This window comes from Mauremys mutica, chromosome 1, assembly GCF_020497125.1.
Source record: "Mauremys mutica isolate MM-2020 ecotype Southern chromosome 1, ASM2049712v1, whole genome shotgun sequence".
Taxonomy (NCBI): domain Eukaryota; kingdom Metazoa; phylum Chordata; order Testudines; family Geoemydidae; genus Mauremys; species Mauremys mutica.
Window position 1 is genome coordinate 341,104,507 of NC_059072.1, and position 22,946 is coordinate 341,127,452.

The 22,946-nt window shown below is 45.1% G+C and overlaps 1 protein-coding gene across 1 annotated transcript in view; it reads left to right on the top strand.

Moving 5' to 3' along the window:
- Positions 1–7,379, top strand: part of RAB38 (RAB38, member RAS oncogene family) — a 34,107-nt gene extending 26,728 nt beyond the window's left edge. Inside the window, exon 3 of the mRNA XM_045000834.1 lies at positions 7,227–7,379. Coding sequence (XP_044856769.1) covers positions 7,227–7,379 — 153 coding nt within the window. The remainder of the gene's footprint in view (positions 1–7,226) is intronic.
- The last annotated feature ends 15,567 nt before the right edge of the window (positions 7,380–22,946 follow it).

A 22,946-nucleotide genomic window follows, 5' to 3' on the forward strand; every position in this document is an offset into this window, starting at 1 on the left:
TCATTTATAGATCCCTGCCGATTTCAGAAGCAACACATTTGCAGTCATAGAAAGAAGCTACTTGACAATAGAAATCTAGGAGTAATTTTGCACCCGAGGGCAACCCGGGCAATAAATCCAAGCTCTCCACATTGCAAAGAATAAAATGTTTCATTGGAAGTGTGAAATGCCCATAAAACTAACAAAGGTCCTTTTTCATCAGTAAAGAAATAAAAGCCAGTCTAGTCCAAGGGGATTTATTTCAGATATTAAAACTGAATGCTCTTGATGCTAATGGTTTGCATTTGTGTTAGAATGAGATGACAGATAAGGGGGAGGGGGACCAGTCAGGAATACTAAGTAGCACACACACACTGTGTAGTGCTTGGAGACCCTTTCAATAAAGTGTTTATTTTCTCATTCGTTTAATGTAACATTTCTAGACAAGGACATTATTTCCCGTAGCAATTGGCTAAAAAGTTGTAAGCAGGGCCGGTGCTACCATTAAGGCGAACTAGGCGGTTGCCTAGGGTGCCAAGATTTGGGGGTGCCAAAAAGCAGTGCCCCCCAAATTTTTTTTACAGCGTTCCTCCCCAAGCGTGCGATCGCCGCTCCACTTCTCCCACCTCCCAGGCTTGCAGCGCCAATCAGCTGTTTGGCGCTGCAAACCTGGGAGGAGAATTAGAGGGGGCGGTGTGCTCGCGGAAGAGGCAGAGCAGAGGTGAGCTGGGGTGGGGAGGTGCTGCACGGCTCCCCGGGCCGGGGGGGGGAGCTGCCCTGGGGGTGCCTCAGGGCGGGGGGGAGGGAGCTGCCGCAGGGCTCCCCACCCCAGCTCACCTCTGCTACACCCCCTCCCCGAGCACGCCGTCGCTGCTGCACTTCTCCTGCCTCCCAGGCTTGCGGTGCCACAAGCCTGGGAGGGGAGGAGAATTAAAGTGGGGGCGGCGTGCTCGGGGAGGAGGCGGAGGAGAGGTGAGCTAGGGTGGGGACTATCAGGTGCTAATCTTTACTGTTATATTCCTGGCAAAGTAGAGAAGACTGGAATATGTAGAGTGCTAGCCTGGGACTTGGAAAACCTGCGGTCAGTTCTGTTCTGCCAATGAAGTCTTGTGTGACCTTACACTGTAGACAAATCACTTAAGTCGCTCACCTGGTCAATGGAGATAATAGCACCCCCCCTTGCTCACTGGGGGGGTTGTGAGATTCTGCTATGGTGATGGGGCCATATAAGTATCTTGGATAGCTAGAACTTCCATATTCTTTGGACATCTATAAAAGTGACTTCACAGGAGGCTAAATCAGGAGTGGCAGCAATCCCAGGTGGGGAGTAGCATCCCCCACAGTATCTGTGGGGCCAGGTCCAGGATGGTCTGAAGTGGCACTATCCCAGAGATGGGTTCTCTATTGCACCCTATAGAACGAAGGGAAGAGCATACTCAACATGCAAATAGAAGGTGATTAAAACATAAGGAAAAGCCGAGGGTGGACTGAGTGTTTCAACATTTTTGTTTGAATTGCATTCAGCAATGGGATTCCTGTGGCCTGTATTGTACAGAACAAAGGCAGTCAATAAGGGAATGGTAAAGGCGGAGAATGGAAAGACACCATTTCAGTCTGTCAGTTGCTCCTTCTATGTTTTTTTGTCTATTTTAGAAGACAATGAATGTTATTTCTTGTTATACTGTGAGCTGTTTCAGCACCAGCACTGGGGCATGTTTGATTAGTCTAACCTATCCATCAGCACCATCTTACGGTGTGTTGTCTCTGTTAGTTATCTTTTCTTTTGCTTCCTTGAACACACCCTTCCCTTGATTTTTCAGCACATCCGACTCTCTAAAATCCATGAACCTGTGGGTGCCCGTGTTGGGATAGCAGATCACCTTCTTTTATCTACAGCTCCTTTGCAGTCTAGTGGGCTATTGATTTAGTTGAAAAACACATTGGGGCTGGGGGTGGAAATCAATATTTCATTAGGTAGATCAGAGCGGCAGCAGTAATACAGCAAAGATCAATCCACGGCCCTAAAATGCTGAGTCAGACACCATGAGATTAGGGGCACAACAAAAGGTGATATAAACGTAAGGTAGCAAGCGGCTAAGGAACTGAACTGGGACTTGGGAGCACTGGATTCACTTCCTGGCATTGCTACAGACTTCTTGTGTGACCTTGGGCATGTCACTTAACCTCTTTGTGCTGCAGTTCTCACCTGTACAATGGGGATAGGTAATACCTCCCTACTTCACAGAGGTGACATGAGGATAAATTCATTAATGTTTATGAAATGCTTAGATTGGGCCACAGATATACTTGGGGGTTAATTAAAGTGAGTGGTTTAAGAGAGATTTTGTGGTAACTAAAATGTTAATAAAGATGTTTAGAAAATTATATTTGAAAAATATATTTTAAAATATTTGAAAATTTGAAAAATTAAATGATTAAAAACCAAGGACTCATCCTGTTCATCAGGCCACTGAATGTAGTAGCAGGGTGTTTGTTTATGCCTTGATTGAATTCAGAGATACAAAAGACCAAAGGCTGTATGGGGGCAGATGATGTGTGAATGGTATATTTGAAATTAAATTAGGCACGCATTGTTATAATGAAACCGCTCTAAAATATACACCACCTGTCTGGAGCATATGTGCAAGGTATAAAATAAGAGGCAACCAGCTGTATAATACCGAGATTTGCAGGTTTGTTTATCCTCCAGCTTAGGGTCTGATCCATGAAGTCCATGGGAGTTTTTCCAAATACGTCAATGTCTGAGACGCTAGGCACCTACTTGAGGCTGCTAGCCCCTCCCACTGCTCCATCGCTGTGGTGACACTCTCTATTTTTAGCATGCTAGCTCAATAGGAGCTAGTGCCAGTATGTCTCCTTGAGCTGGGAGTCACACCCTCTCTGCAGCTCAAAGTGTAGACATACCCTAAGAGCGACATATTTCAATTTAGCTTAAATGTGTTCCTAATTGACTTCATCTAAGTGGAATAACTGATTTAAACTGAAACCTGTGTCCCTGTGTAACCCACACACCTTCTGCATGTGGTGTTGTGTCCCATCTAATGGCACTGAGGCCTGGTCTACACTAGGAGTTTATGTCGAATTTAGCAGCATTAATTCGACTTAACCGTGCACCCGTCCACACCAGGAAGCTAATTAGTTCGACCTAGAGGGCTCTTTAGTTCGAATTCTGTACTCCTCCCCGACGAAGGGAGTAGCGCTAAATTCGACATGGCTATGTCGAATTAGGCTATGTGTGGACGGAAATCGACCGTAGTAGCTCCGGGAGCTATCCCACAGTGCACCACTCTGTTGACGCTCTGAACAGCAGTCCGAGCTTGGATGTTCTGACCAGCCACACAGGAAATGCCCAGGGAAAATTTGACACTCTCCGGCGCCTTGTGGATGTTCTGCAGGACCGCAGGCAGGAGGACAGAGCCCCCCTGCACTGTATCTGCAACCGCCCTCCCCCGCCACAAAGTCCCAACCCCCCCTCACCCAAAGTAACAAGAAGGAGGGGTGCCAGGGGCTGTGAAAACTGTCATTGCACCCCTGCAGAGTGCACAAATACAAGGCGGCTCTCATTCCCTAAATGTTGAGAAGTCCTTCCCTTCCTGGCTCACTGAAGCCCCAATCCCAGTTTCATCCCCTAACTGTGTAGTTGATTATTAAAAGTAGTTTGCTGTTAATTACTATTTCCGTCAAGTTTTTCTACAGAAGACTGTCTGTGAAGGGAGTTGTTAATTGCATAGGACAGTCACCTTTACCAGAGTACAGACACGGGGGCAGGATCAACAGCAGGTCACACACACAGTGCAGTCAGTAGGCACCTTGGTCGGTCTGGGAGGTGTTTTCCATGTTCTGTGTGGGTGGGGGGTACGTGACTTTGTGGCATGGGAGGGCGGTTACAGAACTTATGCAGCGGTACTTGTCCCGGACCACAGAGCCACAGAGCAGGGGAATCTGTAACCATCCTCCCCCGCCACAAGGTCACATAGCCCCCGCACACAGAGTCCCGAAAAGGAGGGATGGCAGGCTCCGTTGAAACAACCAGTCCGGCACTGCAGACCGCTCTAGGAGCAGGAGCCTGTCATTCCTCGAGTGTAGAAGCGGTGTTAACATCACTGCACACCCTACCCACCACAGTCTGCGTCCCTGTTTCAACCCTTTAACGCGAATTCATTAATAAAGAAAACGTTGTTAATTAATAATGTTCCATTAACTTTATTTTTAAACGTGTGTTAGAAGGGGGGAAACGTGGTGAACGGGGTATGTAACCGCAGAAGAAAGTCAACAGTAACTGAAGCAGGGGCAGGTTCAGCTTCTCTGTAAAGAAACTGAACAGTCACAGGTTACCCTGCTCCCTGAGGAACCTAGCTTTCAAAGCCTCCTGGATGCACAGCGCTTCCCGCTGGGCTCTTCTAATTGCATGGCTGTCTGGCTGAGCGTAATCAGCAGCCAGGCGATTTGCCTCAACCTCCCATCCCGCCATAAAGGTCTCCCCCTTGCTCTCACAGAGATTGTGGAGCACACAGCAAGCTGCAATAACAATGGGGATATTGGTTTCGCTGAGATCCGAGCGAGTCAGTAAGCTCCTCCATCTCCCCTTGAGACGTCCGAAAGCACGTTGAATGATGACAGTTACCCAAGACCACCCTCGACACATTTTCCCCCCCAGCATGCATTGTGGGGAAATCCCAGAATTCAAATGGGCAGCGGGGACTGCGGGAACTGTGGGATAGCTTCCCACAGTGCACCGCTTCCAATGTCAACGCTTGCCCCATTAGTGTGGACTCACAAAGTCGAATTAGTGTCCTTAGTGTGGACACACAAATTCGACTTTGTAAGGTCGATTCCACAAATTCGAATTAAGTTAAATCGAACTAATCTGGTAGTGTAGACATACCCTGAGACCACTTAGAGAGAGAGAAAAAGCAATTAATGAGTCTGCTCTACAGCCTTAGCTAACAGCCAGTTGGCTTTTAGCTCATGCACTAAGATCCAGAGGTCCCATGTTCGATCCCACCTGTTGACAACTGGGGTCTGTTGATGTTACACATGCAGCCTGTTACACCAATCTATCAGATTGGGTTTAAAATAAAACCTTGAATTAAAACTGTGGAACACTGCATGTAGACAAGCCTGTGTACCACCTCTGTAAAGCCAGTGCAATCAGTCCCCCACTCATCCAGAAGCATACTCACTAAGCATTTGTGTCCAGTAGGCAGCACAGGAATATGCTCATCCTCAAAGCGCAGAGAAATATTGTAGAATATCAGGAGGTCATCTAGTTAAACCTGCTGCTCAAAGTGGGACCAATCACTAAATGGCCCCCCTCAAGGATTGAACTCATAACCCTGTTTAGGGTGCCAATGCTCTAAACCACTGAGCTATCCCTCCCTCCATGTACTTAATCCTCACTTCATGCCTGTGGTGGCAAAAAGCATGTCTTCAGCTGTTTTTACAGAACAGGAAACTGAGGTAGAGAGGTTACTCCCTTTAAATAATTCACAGAAGGAATCCATGAAAGGTTGAGACCACAGGCAGATTTTGTTGACCTCATCTACTCATAGTGGAGATGTATCTTATGCCAGCGATAGAGTTCTTTTGCTGCTATAGCTTATGCCAGATTCCTGGGAAAAAAAACAACCCAAGGTATATCAGCAAAAGGCCTTTTTTGCCAGTCTAATTGCATCTATACCAGGACTTTTGCCAGGAATATTTGTCTGCTGGGGTATGACCCCCCCACACACACACACTCTCCTAACTGATGGAGCTATGCTGGCGAAATATTTAAGTGAAGGCCAGGCCTGGCTCATATAGTTCTATGCTTTAAATTGCAGTTCACACCTCCCTCTTGCTCATTTCCAGTGTTCCCTTCCCTTCTATCATCCCCTCAGGAGGTTTATTTCAAGCCACTAACAATGAGGCATTTTGTTTCTGTTTTTAAATATTATTAGAGTTTAGGTCATTTCCAGATAGTCAATGAAGTATTCCTTAGAACTCCATCCTGCCTCTCCAGAAGGGAGGCAGCCTGGGGGTAGATGGAATGTTTGTCACTTTATTAAGGACATCAAATACAGAGAGAGAGAGAGAGAGAGAGAGTGTGTGTGTGTTTCTTTTTTCTAAACCAGCACTTCGAGATCATCTTCTTGTTGGTCGTGTCTTCTAATTAAATTTCACAGTGCCCTGAAAATGACTTGTTGCATGGCTGAGGAATTTGGGAGTCTGGTCTCAGAAAAATCATGTGATGCACTGTAGTTCTGAAGTTGCAGGTGGTGTATATTGATTCCCAGTTCTACACTAGCTGTATAAATGTCTTGTGTTATTTGTTTGTTTACAATCAAGGGATATTATTTAGAGGTCAAAGTTTAAATATTTAAGCACAGTCGTGTGAATGTGTGGGAGAGAGAGAAATCCTTTAAAACCCAGGAACCAATTAAAAGACTGATCAGCTCCCTAGATTTCAGCTCTTTATTTTAGTACAAAGAGATGAGACCTGGTTCCATGGCATCTATGGAGTGTTGCTGTTAGCTACAAGGGGAGCAGGAGAACTAAAGACGTGAAGGCAAATGTATAAAGATATGCCGGGCTTCTGAGCCTCACTCCTCGGGATCAGGATCTCTCTCTCTGAAGCTAGACTAAGTGATATTGCTTTCTGAGAATTAAATAGGTGCAAACTCTGTATCTATAATAGACAAAACAATGAACCCAAATATCGCCTTAGAGCTTACTTGTATTAGGAGAAACTCAATTCTGTATCTGTATTCAGAGATCTTGTTCATCACGTATCGTTTTGTGCACTGGGCAGAAAAATCAACTGAAAAAATGGACAAGATTTTAAAACACAAATGCGATTGAAGGCAGTAATGACTGCTGAGTACTCAAGACTTTTGAAAATCAGGCTACTTATGCAGTGAAATATATGGCTATTTATTCAGGTGTACCCATTTTTGAAACTCTCTGCTGGTATGTTTTCTTTCATAAAGCAATACAAATGACCAGTGGTTTCCGTAGGCTAAATGGTATTGCTGTGTGTTATTTAATAGATATTTGAATGACGATGTATATAATGCCTAATTAATATAATCTGTACAAAACATTATTACATGCTGTCAATTTTTAAAGTCTGCTTTTATAGGAAAGTAAACGTTAGACGTTGCCCAGTATTGACCTTAGAACATAGATATCCGACATGGTGTGTCTACTGTTTGGCTAATTAATTTCTCTCTCTTTTTCACCTGCAGGAAAACATAAATATAGACGAAGCTTCCAGATGCCTGGTGAAACACATAATTGCTAGTGAGAGTGATCTAATGCAGCCCATTGAAACGGATATTATAAAACCACACCTGAATTCTTCTAATATTGTCAGTTGTTCAGCTTGCTTTAAATCCTAAGGACTCCCAGACTATTCCTGGATACTAGAGCTGAGCAAATAGTTAACAATGAATAATTTATCCAAAACACACAACCTGTTTTTCTGCTCACAGAATATCCATGAGCAGACTGCAATTTTCTCAAATGTATGTGTTGTTTAAAAATATTCAATGATTTTTTGACTTTTTGGATTGATTATAAACTGTTCACTTTAACAGCATTGTGCAGGAGGTCAGACTAGATGATCCTAATGGTCCCTTCTGACCTTAAAGTCTGAGTAACTATTCAAATTGTTTTGGTTAGTTGTGATTGGTCAGATAAGTCACATGGTGGTGTTCCTACTCCCTGATTAAATGAGTGAGCAAGAAATGCTCAGGCAAGTGATTTTAAAATTTGGTTAGGACATAAAAATGGCTATACTGGGTCAGACCAAAGGTCCATCTAGCCTAGTATCCTGTCTTCTGACCATGAGCAGTGCCAGACGCTTCAAAGAAAATCAACAGAACAGGGAAATTGCAAGTGATCAATCCCCCGTCATCTACTCCCAGCTTCTGGCAGTAAGAGGCTGATGGATACCCAGAGCTTGGAGTTGCATCCCTGACCATCTTTGTTAACAGCCACTGATGGACCTATACTCCATGAACTTACCTAATTATTTTTTGCACCCAGCTATAATTTTGGCCACCACAAATTTCCCTGGAAATGAGTTCCACGGGTTGACAGTGCACTGTGTGAAGAACTACTTCCTTGTGTTTGTTTTAAATCTGCTGCCTATTAGTTTTATTGGGCGACCCTAGTTCTTGTGGTAGGTGAGGGGATAAATCAGTTCCCCGTTCACTTTCTCCACACCATTCATGATTTTATAGACCCCTGTCATATCCCCCCATAGTTGTCTTTTTTCTAAGCTGAACAGTCCTAGTCTTTTTAATCCTTGGTTATTGCAAATACTTACTCATATGGCTTGGAAATTTGCTTTTTAACCATATTTTTCCAGTAGAACTTAAATGCATGAATGATGACAGAAAGTAAAAACAAAAGAGGCTGGAGTGAATATTCATAGGATTGTTTTTGCAGTATTTACCTAGCTCTCTTGGGTACCGTCACAGGGTCCACACAGGTTTCCTCCTTCTCGCCCTGTGCCCAGGCTGGTAAAATAAGAGATCTCAGGCCTTCTTCTGGTGTTTCACCCTTATGCTTTATTGTGCAGTCCCCTTCATCCCCTTTCTAACCCATTCCAGGGTCTCTTGGCCCTTGAGGCACCCGTCCTATGATGAGAAGACAGAGCTGTAGCCTCCTGTTCCCTCCTAGGTTAGCCTCCTAACTGAGTTTTGTTCAGGGCTTTTATAGCTCTCCCAGCCTTCAGCCCAGCTGTCACTGCTTAGCTCAGCCTATTGCAGTGAGCCAGCCCTCATTAGGGCCCACAGCTGGGCTCTCTGCTGGCTGCTTTGAGCCTTGGCCCCTAGCTTCTCTGCCCGAAAGCAGGGCTTAGCCAGCATTTTAGCAGGGCAGTCAAGAGGTTTTACCCCTGCCCTGCCACAGGTACCTATTATGAACACCACAATAACACATGAAATCTGAATTGTGGCAGCGTGGTCCGGTACGTAGCGCCTGGATTCTCTTCCAGCCCTGCCACTGACCTTCTATGCATCCTTGGGGAAGTCACGTCTGTTTCCCATCCAACTCTTTGCCTACTTATCTTTTGGGGTAGTAAGCTCTTTGGGGGCAAGGACTGTCTCTTCCAATGTACAGTGCCTCGCACAATGGGGTCCCAATCTCACCGGAGGCAGTTAGACACTACTGTAATATAAATAAGAATAATTCAACTGAATGCCAAGGTGGAGGTGAATGGGTGGGACACACAGGCCAGTGCTTAGGTCTTGTATGGAGCAAAAAAAGTGTCCTTAAATTATGAAAGAATATTGAGTCAACAGGTCTTAAATTTTGGTCTGTGACTGAACCATCTCTTATTATTATACATGCATTATAGAGTAGATCGAGGGACGGAGCTGTGACCAACCACAGCTTGCTAGTATTTGGTTTAAAGCCTCAAATTGTAAATATATTTCTGTCAAGTATTTTAGAGTCACAGCTTTTTAAAGCAAAAAATGCCAGTGCAGAACAGTCTGTGCTGTCTGTATTTAGGGACAGGTGTCATGCATAGGGAATTGCTGAATTCAAGTCCAACCTCTGACACAGGCTCCTGCTGTGTCCTCAGTCCAATCACTTAACCTTTCTGCCTCAGCTTCCCCATCTGTAAAATAGAGTTAATAGAATTTGCCTACCACACTGGGCTTTTGTGCAGGTTCGTCTGCATAGTGCTTTGGCAATTAAAACAGCTGTATAAGGCTAAGCATTATTAGAGTGAAGCATGATGGCTGCTTCGCTATTGCATGACTACATGGCTCTCTGATGTCTGTAAATAAAAACTAGGGTTTGTCTTCACTGCAACAGCTGGCTTGAGTTACTCCGCTCCAGCTAGTTTAGCTTGAGTGACAAAGGCAACACTGTGAAATAACAAGCTACACACTGATTGGATTAGCAGCTGATGAGTTGTGCTACCTCGAGCTTTGGCCTGTGGCTGCATCCCCACTGCATTACTAGCTTGAGAATCAGCAGCACTCAAGCTTCAACCCACATCTCCTGCTAGGCCAGCTAGCTTGAACTTAAAGCACTGCTAAACTCCAGCTAGAGGTTTCTGTATGTGGACAGGAGTCAGGTCATCATCACTCAAGTTATACCTTGAGTTAATGCAATGAGATCCAGACTCCCTGGGACTAGGGTGCCTAAATACTTTTTGATCCTTAGTGCTTTAGGTAAGGAACTAGATGTCTCAATGGGACCAGAGATGTCTGATGTTTTGCTTTTCCAGAAACTAATATATATGAAACTGTGGAGCTAAACTGTGTTGTAACTTGGTCTCCAAGTATCAATGTGCTCTAGCTGTCCTCATCTTTACTTGTCCACAGCATATTCCAATCAGTGTTCCTGAAACAGAAATGTAACCTCCTCCCAGATGTGCCTGTGGGAAAGCTTTGCCTGACCAAAGAGTTAAACATATTTCCTTGTTAAAAAGAAACAAAAATAAAACTAGTTTCTTTCCCTTAATGTACTGTCTTAATGTCTAAGTTCCACACCTCCCATCCTTAGTTTGCTGTGTGCTTTTTGATCAGTCAAAGATTGGGGCCCAACTTTCCATGTAGGACAGATACAGATCCATTACCTCAGGGGCGCGCAAACTTTTTGGCTTGAGGGCCACATCGAGTTTCCAAAATTGTATGGAGGGCCAGTTAGGGGAGGCTGTGCCTCCCCAAACAGCCAGGTGTGGCCTGTCCCCGTCCCGGAGCCGACACCTGCTTCTTGCCCCTGATGGCCCCCCCAGGACTCCTGCCCCATCCAACGCCCCCGGGCTCCCTGCCCACCCCACCCCCGCCCCATCCAACCCCTCCTCTCCTTCCTGACTGCCCCCCGGGACCCCTGCCCCCATTCAACCCCCCTGTTCCCTGCCCTCTGACCGCCCCGACCCTTATCCACACCTCTGCCCCCCTGACCACCACCCTGAACTCCCCTGCCCTCTATCCAACCCCACCGCTCCCTGTCCCCTTACCGCGCTGCCTGGAGCACCAGTGGCTGGCAGCGCTACAGCCGAGCTGTCCAGAGCACCAGGACAGGCAGCTGTGCCGCCCGGCGAGAGCCAGCCACGCCACCGCGCAGCAGAGCACCGGGTCAGGCTGCGGCCTGGCAAAAGCTCGCAGCCCTGCCGCCCAGAGCATTGCACCAGCAGCACAGTGAGCTGAGGCTGCGGGGGAGGGGGAACAGCAGGGGAGGAACTGGGGGCTAGCCTCCCGGGGCAGGAGCCTGGGGGCCGGGCAGGAGGGTCCTGTGGGCCGGATGTGGCCAGGGGGCCGTAGTTTGCCCATCTCTGCATTACCTCATCTATCAGGACCGAATTCTGCCCTAACTCTCTATGGATTGCATGACACGTACGTCAGTGCTGTGGTCATAAGTAGTTTCTCTTTGTTATGCTGAATAAAACACTGCAGTGCAGTGAAGAATCAGGCCCCTTTAAGGTGTGTAAAGGTAACAACATTCCAGATTTTTTTCCTGACGGCTGTGCACTGTTTTTATTTTACTTAGATTATGAGTAACTGCTAGGACACTTCCAATAAAACAAGAAATACACAACCACCACCAGGGTAAATGGAGATGCCGCATGCTGAGAGGATGTAAGCACTCCAGAGAGAATGCATGAATGTGATCACGTTGTGCCTAGATCCTTTCAGGACTGAGTATGAAATTTAGTTTATTGTTTAAATCCCTGACTGGATGGGATTTCCTTGGGTGTTACTGATATATTTCATATTAGCTTGCCCTATCTTGTGCTGGGGAGTGAGCTTTTGAATTCCATGGGCATTGTGGCAAAAAGGTTTTCGCTCTGGACTTCTGGAATGCCTTTGCCCTGCTATAAGAAATGAAGGGTGGCCATGATTCTCCACTGCCTTGCACATTGTGTAGTTATTGGCATCTGTGCAAAGTGGGATTAAAATAACAGATTAGAATACACCATTCGCACCACACTGTTAGCTTTTTACAGTATTTTAGCACAGGTACAAATGAGCATACAAGCTGCTAGGCAGTGGAGAATCAGGCTTGAAATCTCCTGATAAGGAGACATGTCTCTTTATTCAGAATTTTGGGAACATTTTGATGTTTTAGTGCCAGACTTTGCAAGTTTCTCCCTGCCAAACATGGTAATGTTATTTTGCATTTTTACGTTGCTTTATATCTTTAGAGTTCTGTACAATCAGGATCTAACTGATTCCTACACACTCTTGGAGAAGCACATAAGTATCATTAACACCACATTTCAGAGGGGGAAATTTACACACAGAAGGGCAAGTTTGGGTCTCTTACACCTGTATGACCCCAGTGAAGTTGGTGGGGTAAACTCCCATAAGAGCATCAGGCGTTTGGCCCCTTTTAAAATCAAGCTTCATTCTTCTTATGCATCATGATTCCAGAGAACAAAGTTGGCCTTAACTTTGGCCAATCAGAAATCAGCTTATTCCCAACAATACATGGTTTGGCCTTTGTGTACATATCCTTAATTGACTGAACAGCTGATATTTTGTTTCTGGAGCCCATTGGTTTTGGTTTAAATCTACAGATAATTAGACCTCTTTTTTTGGCTGTAGCTTGGTTGCCCACAGGTCTTTAAAGAAACTTGTCCATCTGAATTAAATGGAAATAGCAAATATATTTTAATGCAGGGAAATGCAATTTATGTCAATTGCTGGGAAACAATTAATGCAAATACATGTAGTGCACCTGCATTTAAGCATATGACAGAAGGTTCTTATGGTAATAATAATAATAAAAACCATTTCTGGCAGAACACAGAATATGTATGTTCTATAAAATTAAACAAAATAGTGTATATGAATCCTTGTTTAACCATATGCAAATTCAACTACTCTCATACAACGCATCTCTGCTTCATGATTTTCTTTTTAGAATTGTTTCCTTTTGACTGTTCACTTGTTTTAGCACACTATATATAACCTGTCCCTTAATCTTTTAAGATAAGTGTTTGGCATTAATAAAAGTCTTATATACTTGAGAAAGAAGCTTTTCCTTCCCTTTTCCCCTCCCTCCTGCCCCATTTAATCTTTTCCATTTTAAGGAGGCAGTTTAAGTCCCCGATTTCTGAAATGGCCTCAATTCAGCTTCTGATTTTACAGGCATATTTTTGCGTCCACAAATAAATGCACCTGCAGTTTCATGAGCCTATCTGAATGGAGCATGCAGTCATGGAACTCAGATGGGTAACACGCTGCCTGTGCTTACAAATCAGGTAGCTCTTAACTGGACCCCTCATTAACTGTGAATGCAAAATTGTGCTTGCAGCACTATTGCCCATCCCAACCATACAAAACTGAGTCAGCCAATGAGTTGACTCTCTCCAAATGTGAGATTGGCTAAAAAATCGTGAGTTTTTTTTTCTTTAAATTTAAGGTAGGGTGACTTTGGGTTTTGAATCCTTTAGGGTTTGTATTTTCAAGCTTTTTGCAGCCAAGAGAGCTAGAGATTTTATTTTTAAAAAAAATGAAAACTGAGATTCCCAGGTTACATGACTCCAGGAGCTGGGGCTTTAAGTAAAACAGTAAATATTGTGAGACTTGTGATAAAAACCACAACATGTGGCAACACATGTTGTAGTATTAGAGTGAGTCTCAAAATCAGGCCTTAGCACCATCAAATAATTTGGGAATATTAATCTGATGAAAGCAACAATCAATTGATTTGCCACTGCAGCACATAAAGCACCTAACTACTGGGCTGAAGTCCATATTCTTTTTTATGGTTTGAATATAGGAATATCAGTTTACAAAGATAAGGAGCTAATCCTAGCAGAACTACAGCAACCTACTACCCAGAGTCAAAGCTAATCTGATGAACATGCCCTGTAGACTTGTCTGCAGTTCAACAGCGACAGAAAGTTATTTGCCAACAGTTGTGTGTTTCCCTATAGGAGATGAGCTGGGGGCGGGAGGAATTGGGGAGAGGGATATGTCTCAGTCCAATTCTCAAAGGGCTGGTTTTCACGCCAACAAAAAATACTGTGATCACTCTGGTTGGCCAAGAATTAAATGGACATAGAGCAGTGGCTCTCAAACTTTTGTAGTGGTGACCCCTTTCACACAGCAAGTCTCCGAGTGCAACCTCCCCTTATAAATTAAAACCACTTTTTAATATATTTAACACCATTATAAATACTGGAGGCAAAGCGGGGTTTGGGTTGGTGGTTGACAGCTCGTGACCCCCCCCGAAGTAATAACCTTGCAACTCCCTTGGGGGTCCCGACCTCCAATTTGAGAACCCCTGACATAGAGTATGAGCTACATTTCCTCTAGAAATGGAACCTCAATTATAGGCTCATAGGAAGGTTGCTGTGGGGGGGCTTGCACAGTGCCCCACCTGTACTTTAGCTTGTCTGCAGAAAGCTGGAGGATCTTTCAGGCCAGGATATCTCACAAGCGTAACATTTGCATTTAAAAGAAACACCTTCCTGATTAATTTGTGCATGTATTCTTTGGGCTTGCACTAGCATCACAAATGATAATGACCACCCGGAGGCATTTCTTTGGGAATGAGGCCTCAGCCATGGATTGCACACAAAGAAAACAGATAATGGGTCCAAAGAGTGTGTTAGAATTACAAAAATCCTCAAAGAGCAGGTAAACCTACAGGTTGGAGAGGAAGTGTCACTAGTAGTACAAAAGTACTGTCAGGGTGGGAAGAAGGAACTCTGCAAGAGTTCCAAGAAGACCAGTGTGAGGAGCAATACCTGGGGAGGGAAAAGAGCGATCAGTTATAATCTTAAAATGTTTTTTCCCATGGAGTTTTCTTACTAGAAGGCTGCTCCAAAGTGCTCTCAGGGGATTCACTGGGCTGAGCAACTAGCTCAATAGACAGTATCTATGAACTACGGCTTGCTGTTAAGAAGCATTGTGGCAACCTCAAATGTCAACTCAGGAAACAATGGAAGACATCGAAACCTTTGGAAACATAATCTACAATCACAGGGTGCCTTAAAAATACAGTAGAAGGGCAATAAAGTAGTGCTGGATTTAAATGACTTCCAATGCTACGTCTATACGACAAGTTTCAGGTGCGAGCCTGAAGTTGTGTACCCAGACTTGCTCTAGCTCTCATTGCTCTAGTGCGAATATAAATAGCAATATAGCTGCAGTAACATAAGCAGCAACAGTCAAGGCATGACTTAGCTGTGCTGAGTATGTACTCACCGGTTTCTGGCAGGTGTGTACTTGACACGGCTAGCCCGTTGTACCACTGCTCAGGTTACACTGCTATTTATATTACCACTGGTTCTTGTCAAGCTAGCATGAGTATGTGAACATGAGCTCTAGCTAGTAGTGTAGATGTAGCCTTAAAAAGATGCTGTAGCTCAAACACAAGATGCAGGAATCACTGGATGAAATCCTCTGACCTATGTTGTGTAGTAGGTCAGACGAAATAATCACAGTCGTCCTGGCTTTATAATATATGAATCATCCAGGGCAAAAAGAACTACATTTTATCCCATTTTCATAGGGACTTTGTTCACTGTTGGCTACCTTGAATAAACCTGCTATTTTATTCAGGATTTCTCAGAACAGCTTGCAGTTCCGATGAATATAGCCTACCATCAGCCTTACTTTTTTCATCTCCATCTCTCATACATTCAGTGAAGAAGTTTTATCATCCCTGTTAGCATTGGGTCTTTTGATCCAGTATGTTTATGGCCTCTGCTCTCAAGTTCACCTTACTCTTCTGCATTAGCCCTTCTGCTCTACAAAGACAATCAACATCATTGTCACACCTGATTTACAAAGCACATAGGAAAGCCTCATTATGACAGTCCATCAACCAGTCTGCAAGAAAAGGCTGCTGATGTCAAAGCCTAATCTAACATAATATTAGGGCTTGTCTCACTACCCGCCGGATCGGCGGGCAGTGATCAATCCAGCAGGGTGTGATTTATCGCATCTAGTATAGATGCGCTAAATGCACGATAGATGCGCTCTCTCATCGACTCTTGTACTCCACCAAAATGAAGAGTGCTAGCAGAGTCGATGGGAGAGCGTCAGCTGTCGACTTATGGCAGTGAAGTAGATCTAAGTACGTCGACTTCAGCTACACTATTCGCGTAGCTGAAGATGCGTATCTTAGATCGACCCCACGCGGTAGTGTAGACAAGCCCTAAGAAATGCCCTACCATAAAAATACACTAAGAAAGCAGGACAACTAGAAGAAGCTAAAGACATAAGTTTCCCAAAGGCAACTGCTTATTGTAGCCTATTGGTTACATTAAGATAAGGGGGATGTAAAACATCGCTCCGACTGGCTAACATGATATTCTTATTATGGGATTTAAGGTCTTGCTAGAAATATTGTGTCCATTGCCTACCAGGATAGGGTAGGCTGGGAGGGATGCATTGGACGAAAACACAGGACACTGCCAGTGGGTATGGGGAAATGTATATACTCTAAAGAATGTCTATGGTTCTGTTTTTTCTTTTCCTAGCTGAAAAATCTATGACTATGTCATAGTAATTGACCATCGACCCAAGACTTGGCCAGTTCAGAAATTATGGCACATAACACGGCGTTTGGTTCTCAGTAGGATCTTTGCTAAGGTCATTTTGAGGCAAAGCAGACAAAAATTTAGGCCTAAGTGACTATCTGAAATGATGCAACTTCTCAAGGTGCCTTTGGAGGGCAGCTACTTAGACATAAAAGGTAAACAGAATCCGTTGTGTTTGGAATGAAGGGGGAATACAAATGAAGAACACATTGAAGTGAATGCCAAGAGGAAGAGAGAAATTAACAGATCAAATGAAATTGTTTTGTTAGGTTGGTTGATAGACAGGCACTGCTTATCCAATTAGAAAATTGATGTGCACACAGCGCACGGAAGCCAGTCATTGCCTGTCAGACTTGGGAGGCTGACATTACTGTGAGGTTTGTTGTTCATTTGGGATCAGATTGTGCCAATTAAGCCCAGAGTAGGGGGCAGTGGAGAAGGGCATCATCTCAAGGTGAGTTCCATGTAGCATTGCCGCTCCAAGAGGCTTTCTGAAGCTCCTGGAGAGTACAACCCCTGTGCCGTGCCCTAGGAGGAGGCAGCATGCATTTCTCTTTGTTTCACAGGTGAAAAACAAATAAGTCAATCAAGTAGCCTGTTGCCATGCCACCTGGTGATGTGATCTCATCAATTCTATATGCTAAGTACTGTTGGGTCTGCCCAGTACTTGGATGGGAGACAACCCAAGAAAGCCCAGGGTGCTGCAGAATAGTGCTATTGGGCAAGAAGTAGCTGGTACACTTTCCTCTGAACAGCTTGGTGTTAGGGGACACTGTGCTGATTTAGAAGTTTTGGGGAGAAGAGAAGTCAAGTTTCTTCTGGCAGCCCAGTCCTATCCTAGGGAGAGAGGAAGGTTCCTCAGCTCTGATGTGGTATGTGAGAGCTGGGGGACTAGGAGGAGTGGGGGAGTGAGAATTGGGGATCTGGGATGATTCAGAGAAGGGTATTGAAAGATACTGGAGGAAGAGATTGAGGAGCAGGGCTAGTGCAACCATTAGGCAAACTAGGTGGCCGACTAGAGCGCCAAGATTTGAGGGCGCCAAAAAGCGGTGCTCAGAGTGTCTGGGATGCTCACCCGGCGCCATCTAAACGTGTAACCCTCTTTCTGCCGCTCTGCGAGGGGGCGCTGCAGCTTTGATCAGCTCCAGCTGGCCAGGAAGTGATGTCATTCCTCCTCTGGCCGCCGAGGGCACTGCGCTGCTCCCTGTTGCTCTGGCTCTGCCCCAGGGCCCCGTCCCTGCTCAGCCTCACCCTGCCCCTACTCCCCTGAGCTCTGCAGCAGGGCAGGGCCGGGCCTGCACTCACCGCCAGGGGGGAAGTGCAGAGACCCGGCCCCAGCCGCGCCTCCGGGGAGCGCTGGGGGGTGGTTCCCTCCTGCCCCCCAAGCCAGCCCCGCCCCCCCAAGGCCTGCCCCCCCTAGAAGCCTAGGGCGCCCCCACCCCACCCGAGGACCCTCCCCCCACAGGGGGGCTGCATAGGGCCCCAGAATATCTAGGGATGGGCCTGGTACCCACCCCCCTGCCTGCAGCCAGCCCCAAACCCCCTGTCTCCAGCCAACCCCTGCCGCACCCCCCTGCCCTGCCTGCAGCCAGCCCCAAACCCCCTGTCTCCAGCCAACCCCTGCCGCACCCCCCTGCCCTGCCTGCAGCCAGCCCCACACCCACTGTCTCCAGCCAGCCCCACACCCCCTGTATCCAGCCAGCCCCACACCCCCTGTATCCAGCCAACCCCTGTCGCACTCCCCTGCCCTGCCTGCAGCCAATCCCACACCTGCTGCTCTGCCCGCAGCCAGCCTCACAGCCCCTGTATCCAGCCAGCCCCACACCCCCTGTATCCAGCCAGCCCCACACCCCCTGCCCTGCCCGCAGCCAGTTCCACACCCACTGTCTCCAGCCAGCCCCACACCCCCTGTATCCAGCCAACCCCTGTCGCACTCCCCTGCCCTGCCCGCAGCCAATCCCACACCTGCTGCTCTGCCCGCAGCAGCCCCACAGCCCCTGTATCCAGCCAGCCCCACACCCCCTGTATCCAGCCAGCCCCAGACCCCCTGCCCTGCCCGCAGCCTGCCCCACATCCCTTGTCTCCAGCCAACCCTTGATGCAACCCCTGCCCTGCCTGCAGCCAGCCCCACACCCCCTGTCTCCAGCCAACCCCTGCCCAGCCCACAGCCAGCTCCGCACCCCCTTGCCCACAGCCAGCCCCGCACCCCCTGTCTCAGCCAACCCCTGCTGTACCCCCTGCCCTGCCTGCAGCCAGCCCTGCACCCCCTGCCCTGCCTCCAGCCCTGCACCTCCTGTCCTCAGCCAGCTCCGCACCCTCTGTCTCCAGCCAACCCCTGCCACACCCCCTCCCCTGCCTCCAGCCAGGCCCACACCCCCTTGTCTCCAGCCAACCCGTGCCGCACCCCCGTGCCCAAAGCCAGCCAGCCCCACACCCTGTCAGGTTATTCATTTATTTTCATTAAATATGTAGACTAAATAATGAAATTAATAAATTTTCAAGCCGAACTTGTATTAATTCTAATGAACAATGCCATATTATGCAGTATTCATTTTTGAAAGTGTATAATCGATGCTCTGAGGGGAGGTGGAAGTTTCACCTAGGGCGCAAAGTATCCTTGCACCGGCCCTGTTGAGGAGTGATTTAAATAGGATCCAGATGGAGAGGAAGGAGGAACATAAAAATACAGAAAGAAGGAAAGACAACCCATACAGAGAAAGAATGAGGGAATGGCAAGAGAAAGAGAGAGAGAGAGAAAGAGAGAGAGGAAATCAGGTTGAAAAAAAGACACAGGAAAAAAGTGCAGTAAAAGATTTGAGTGAAGAAACTAAAATGACAGGAGAAAGCCAAGGAGTGTTTTGAGGTTTTATTTAATATTAGATTAATGTAATAATGTTTGCTATATAGAAATACACATATACACACAACATTGCACTAATGTTTGATCTATATTTACACACTTACACATACGGTAGTGCACTAATGTTTGCTATACACGTATGTGTGCATTCAATATATGGATACAATTTTGCTCACAATTATTTGCACTTAAGTTACAGACACCTGGGTACCATACTGCACCTTCAGATCAGATACTTGGTGTGCAAATAGCCCTAATTGCACTCACACAAGTAATTGCAGGTGTGTAATTTTGCTCAATTTTTGCAAGCACAAAATCAGTGGAGTCTATCATGGCTATACCACGTACTGGCCTCCTACTCTGTTCACAATAAATCTATTTGGGATATGATTTGGCACCTAATAAGGCAAATGAGGGGGAAAAGATTGAAAAAATGGAAATTAGAAAAGGCAAATGAGGACAAATTCATTGCAAAATGTCTCTCAGATGTTAAGGAACATATAAGAGATTATCTTAGAATGGAGATTCATACATGGCTAATCTTATTGAGAAAACAATTTCAAGTGTGAATATGTGCATATGTCAAACAGATGTGGTTGTCAGCAGGAGCATAGTGGAGCTATGTGTCACAATGAGTAAAGAAAAGACTAGAGCTTTGAGGAAAGTGAAAAATGACATGATAAAAATTATTTCTATTTAAATGGGAAAAAGACCACTCTGCATAATTATAAGGGAAACAAAGAGAAGTTACTGGAGCTTTTTTTTTTTATATAATTGGAGATATAACTATCTCCTAGAACTGGAAGGGACCTTGAAAAGTCATCAAGTCCAGCCCCCTGCCTTCACTAGCAGGACCAAGTACTGATTTTTGCCCCAGATCCCTAAGTGGCCCCTTTAAGGATTGAACTCACGGGCCAATGCTCAAACCACTGAGCTATCCCTCCCCCAAGGCAATGAGTAAAGGCATATCAACAGTACTAAAAAAGAAGTAGATTAATATAGACTTGTGGTATTTGTAAGAGGAGAAACTAGAGGCCTGATCCGAACTCAGTTGAAATAACTGTGCTTTGGATCAGGCCTAAGACCACTATGCTTGATGCAAGGTGTTTGAAGAGACACAGGCCAGCATTTCTTAGGGTTAATGATCTAAATCCATATTTAGGTACTTAAATGAAAATAGACTGATTTTCAAAAGTGCAGGACATCCACTGAACTCAATGGGAGCTCTGCCCTTCTGAAAATCCGGCCTTCCACATAGCTGTAACAGGGATTTTGATCCCTCACATTAAGCATTTAGGACTGAAATTTTGGCCACAAATTATAAGCACACACTTCCCTTTAGCTAGAAAAACATTATGCAGAAAAGTGACTCACTCATTGAGAGAGAGAGAGAGAGAGACTCTAGTTCAACCACAAGTTAAGATGCAGGAATCCCTTGGAGGAATTCCAATGCCTGTGTTGTGTAGGAGGTCAGACTAGTGATCATGGTGGTCCCTTCTGGCCTTAAAATCTATTAATCTGAAAATCACGAGTTTTAAATTGCAATTTAGGCCCGACATTTTCAAAGTGGCTACTGATTTTAAGAGACACAAATTTTGGGTGGCAAACTTAAGGCACCTAGGCCAGATTTTTAGAAGCACTTTGATGTAGCGCTGGCTCCGTATTGCAAGGCCTAAGGGATTTGGACAGCTAATTTTCAAAAGTGACTTAGACACTTAGGCCCAGATCCTCACATGTACTTAGCATTGTTCCCCTTCCTATTGTGACACCTGCCTACCAGGCCATCTGCCACCTACTAGAATACTCAGCTTCAAGTTAGGCATCCAGGCTTCCCATACAATGCATGGGGAGAGTTAGGTGCCTAGGAAAGGGGTCCTCAGAAGCCAGGAAGTTCATTGGGAAGCCACCTAAACTAGCCAGGAATGAAATGCCAAGGAGATGGGAGGGATGAGGACACCAAGGTGTCTGACCTGGTGTGCCCGGCTGATGTGAAGAGACGCTCTCTACAAATCAAGTTGAAGCTCCCCAGTCTAGTTTCATAGTCCACAGTGAGTAAAATGCCAAATATCCTGGTGTAAATGTAGAAAAGTAGATTCGATATGAGAGATCCTTTCAGTTTTAATAATCTAAAGTTAATAGTAACTGTTATAAGAGTGTTTTTCAATATGATTTTTTATCTTGAAAACATATCTTTAATCTCTGAGAACTACATTTTTCCCCCTAAATAAATTAGTGCTGTTTTCCATTCCCATGTCGGTTTGTTCTTAATTTACTCTGCCATTATATCTGGTTTGAGGGCCTTTTACAAATTGAAGACAGCCATCAAGTTGTTGCGTGTGCGTGCGTGCGTGCGTGTAATAGGTGGTTATATGTCATTTACCATAATGTCTTTCATCTTGTATGAAAGTCAATAATGGCTGATGGCTAAGAACCTTTATTTCTTTCTTTATTTTTTCAGTCTAAGAAGAAAGGTTATAGCCAATAATCACACACTGCAATGAATATTCCCCTGCAGGCCAGGACACACATTTTGAAGTATAAGCACTTCTGAACAACCTTATGTGTGTTAAGTCTGTGATAATATATCAGTGGTTGTTTGGCTAGTCAGTCTCAAATAAAAATAGAAGCTACTGGTCCAATCAGTGACACAACCTTTGCATGTGTTCCTCCTGTGAATGCATTTTATTTATTCCTTCCTGTCTTACTTTCCCCTTTATATTTTGTACAGTTTGTACAGTTGCTGTTGACCCCTTTACATTGATTTAATTGATTGCCTGAATTATGATGACCCAACAGCTGCATTGATCAACGTAACACATCTGACTCATTTTCTCATATTAGCCCTCAGGGAAATCCTCTAGCAAATTATGTCCACATGTTAATCTCCTTTGAATAATCAGTTCATTTAAAGCCTCAGGCACTAAAATCAATGTATTTTCTTATAAATCAGCTTCCTAATTTAAAATGACATAGCCTTTTTTCTTCCTCAGGTGAAAGCCAAATTATACACCTAATTCATATCCAAACAACACTCATTTAAGGCGGGGGGGATAGGATGAGCATCATATCCTTCAGTGAATGTGAATTGTAAGCTTTCAGAATCTAATGAATTTACCTACAGCATTCAAGTTCAAAGAGCATTCTCATCCTTAATCTTCTCCAATAATGAACTGCAATACTGATAATCATCAAGATGAAACAAAGGTGCTCACTCTTCATCTTCTCCAGGAAATCTTTCCCTCTCATAATCTCATGCTGTGTTTTAGATGTAATACCAATAACCTGAGTGAGGACAAAGCAGGTCAGGTTACCTGGTTTATTGTTTCTAGTGCCTTCTACAAGGAATTTCAAAGGTCTCATTTTGTAAATTCTTACACCTAATTTGCAGGTAGAGTTACTGCAGTTCTGTATGCATATTGTGCATTTGTGCAGATAGATGACCAGTTATATGCACAAATGTGAGTGCAAATACTGGATTGGCATAGATCAGTGGTTCTCAAAAGGACCCCCATTTTTATTTAAAAATTTCCAAGGACACCCCACGCTGGCTTCTAATTTTCCCCAGGGGTGCTCAATCCTGCT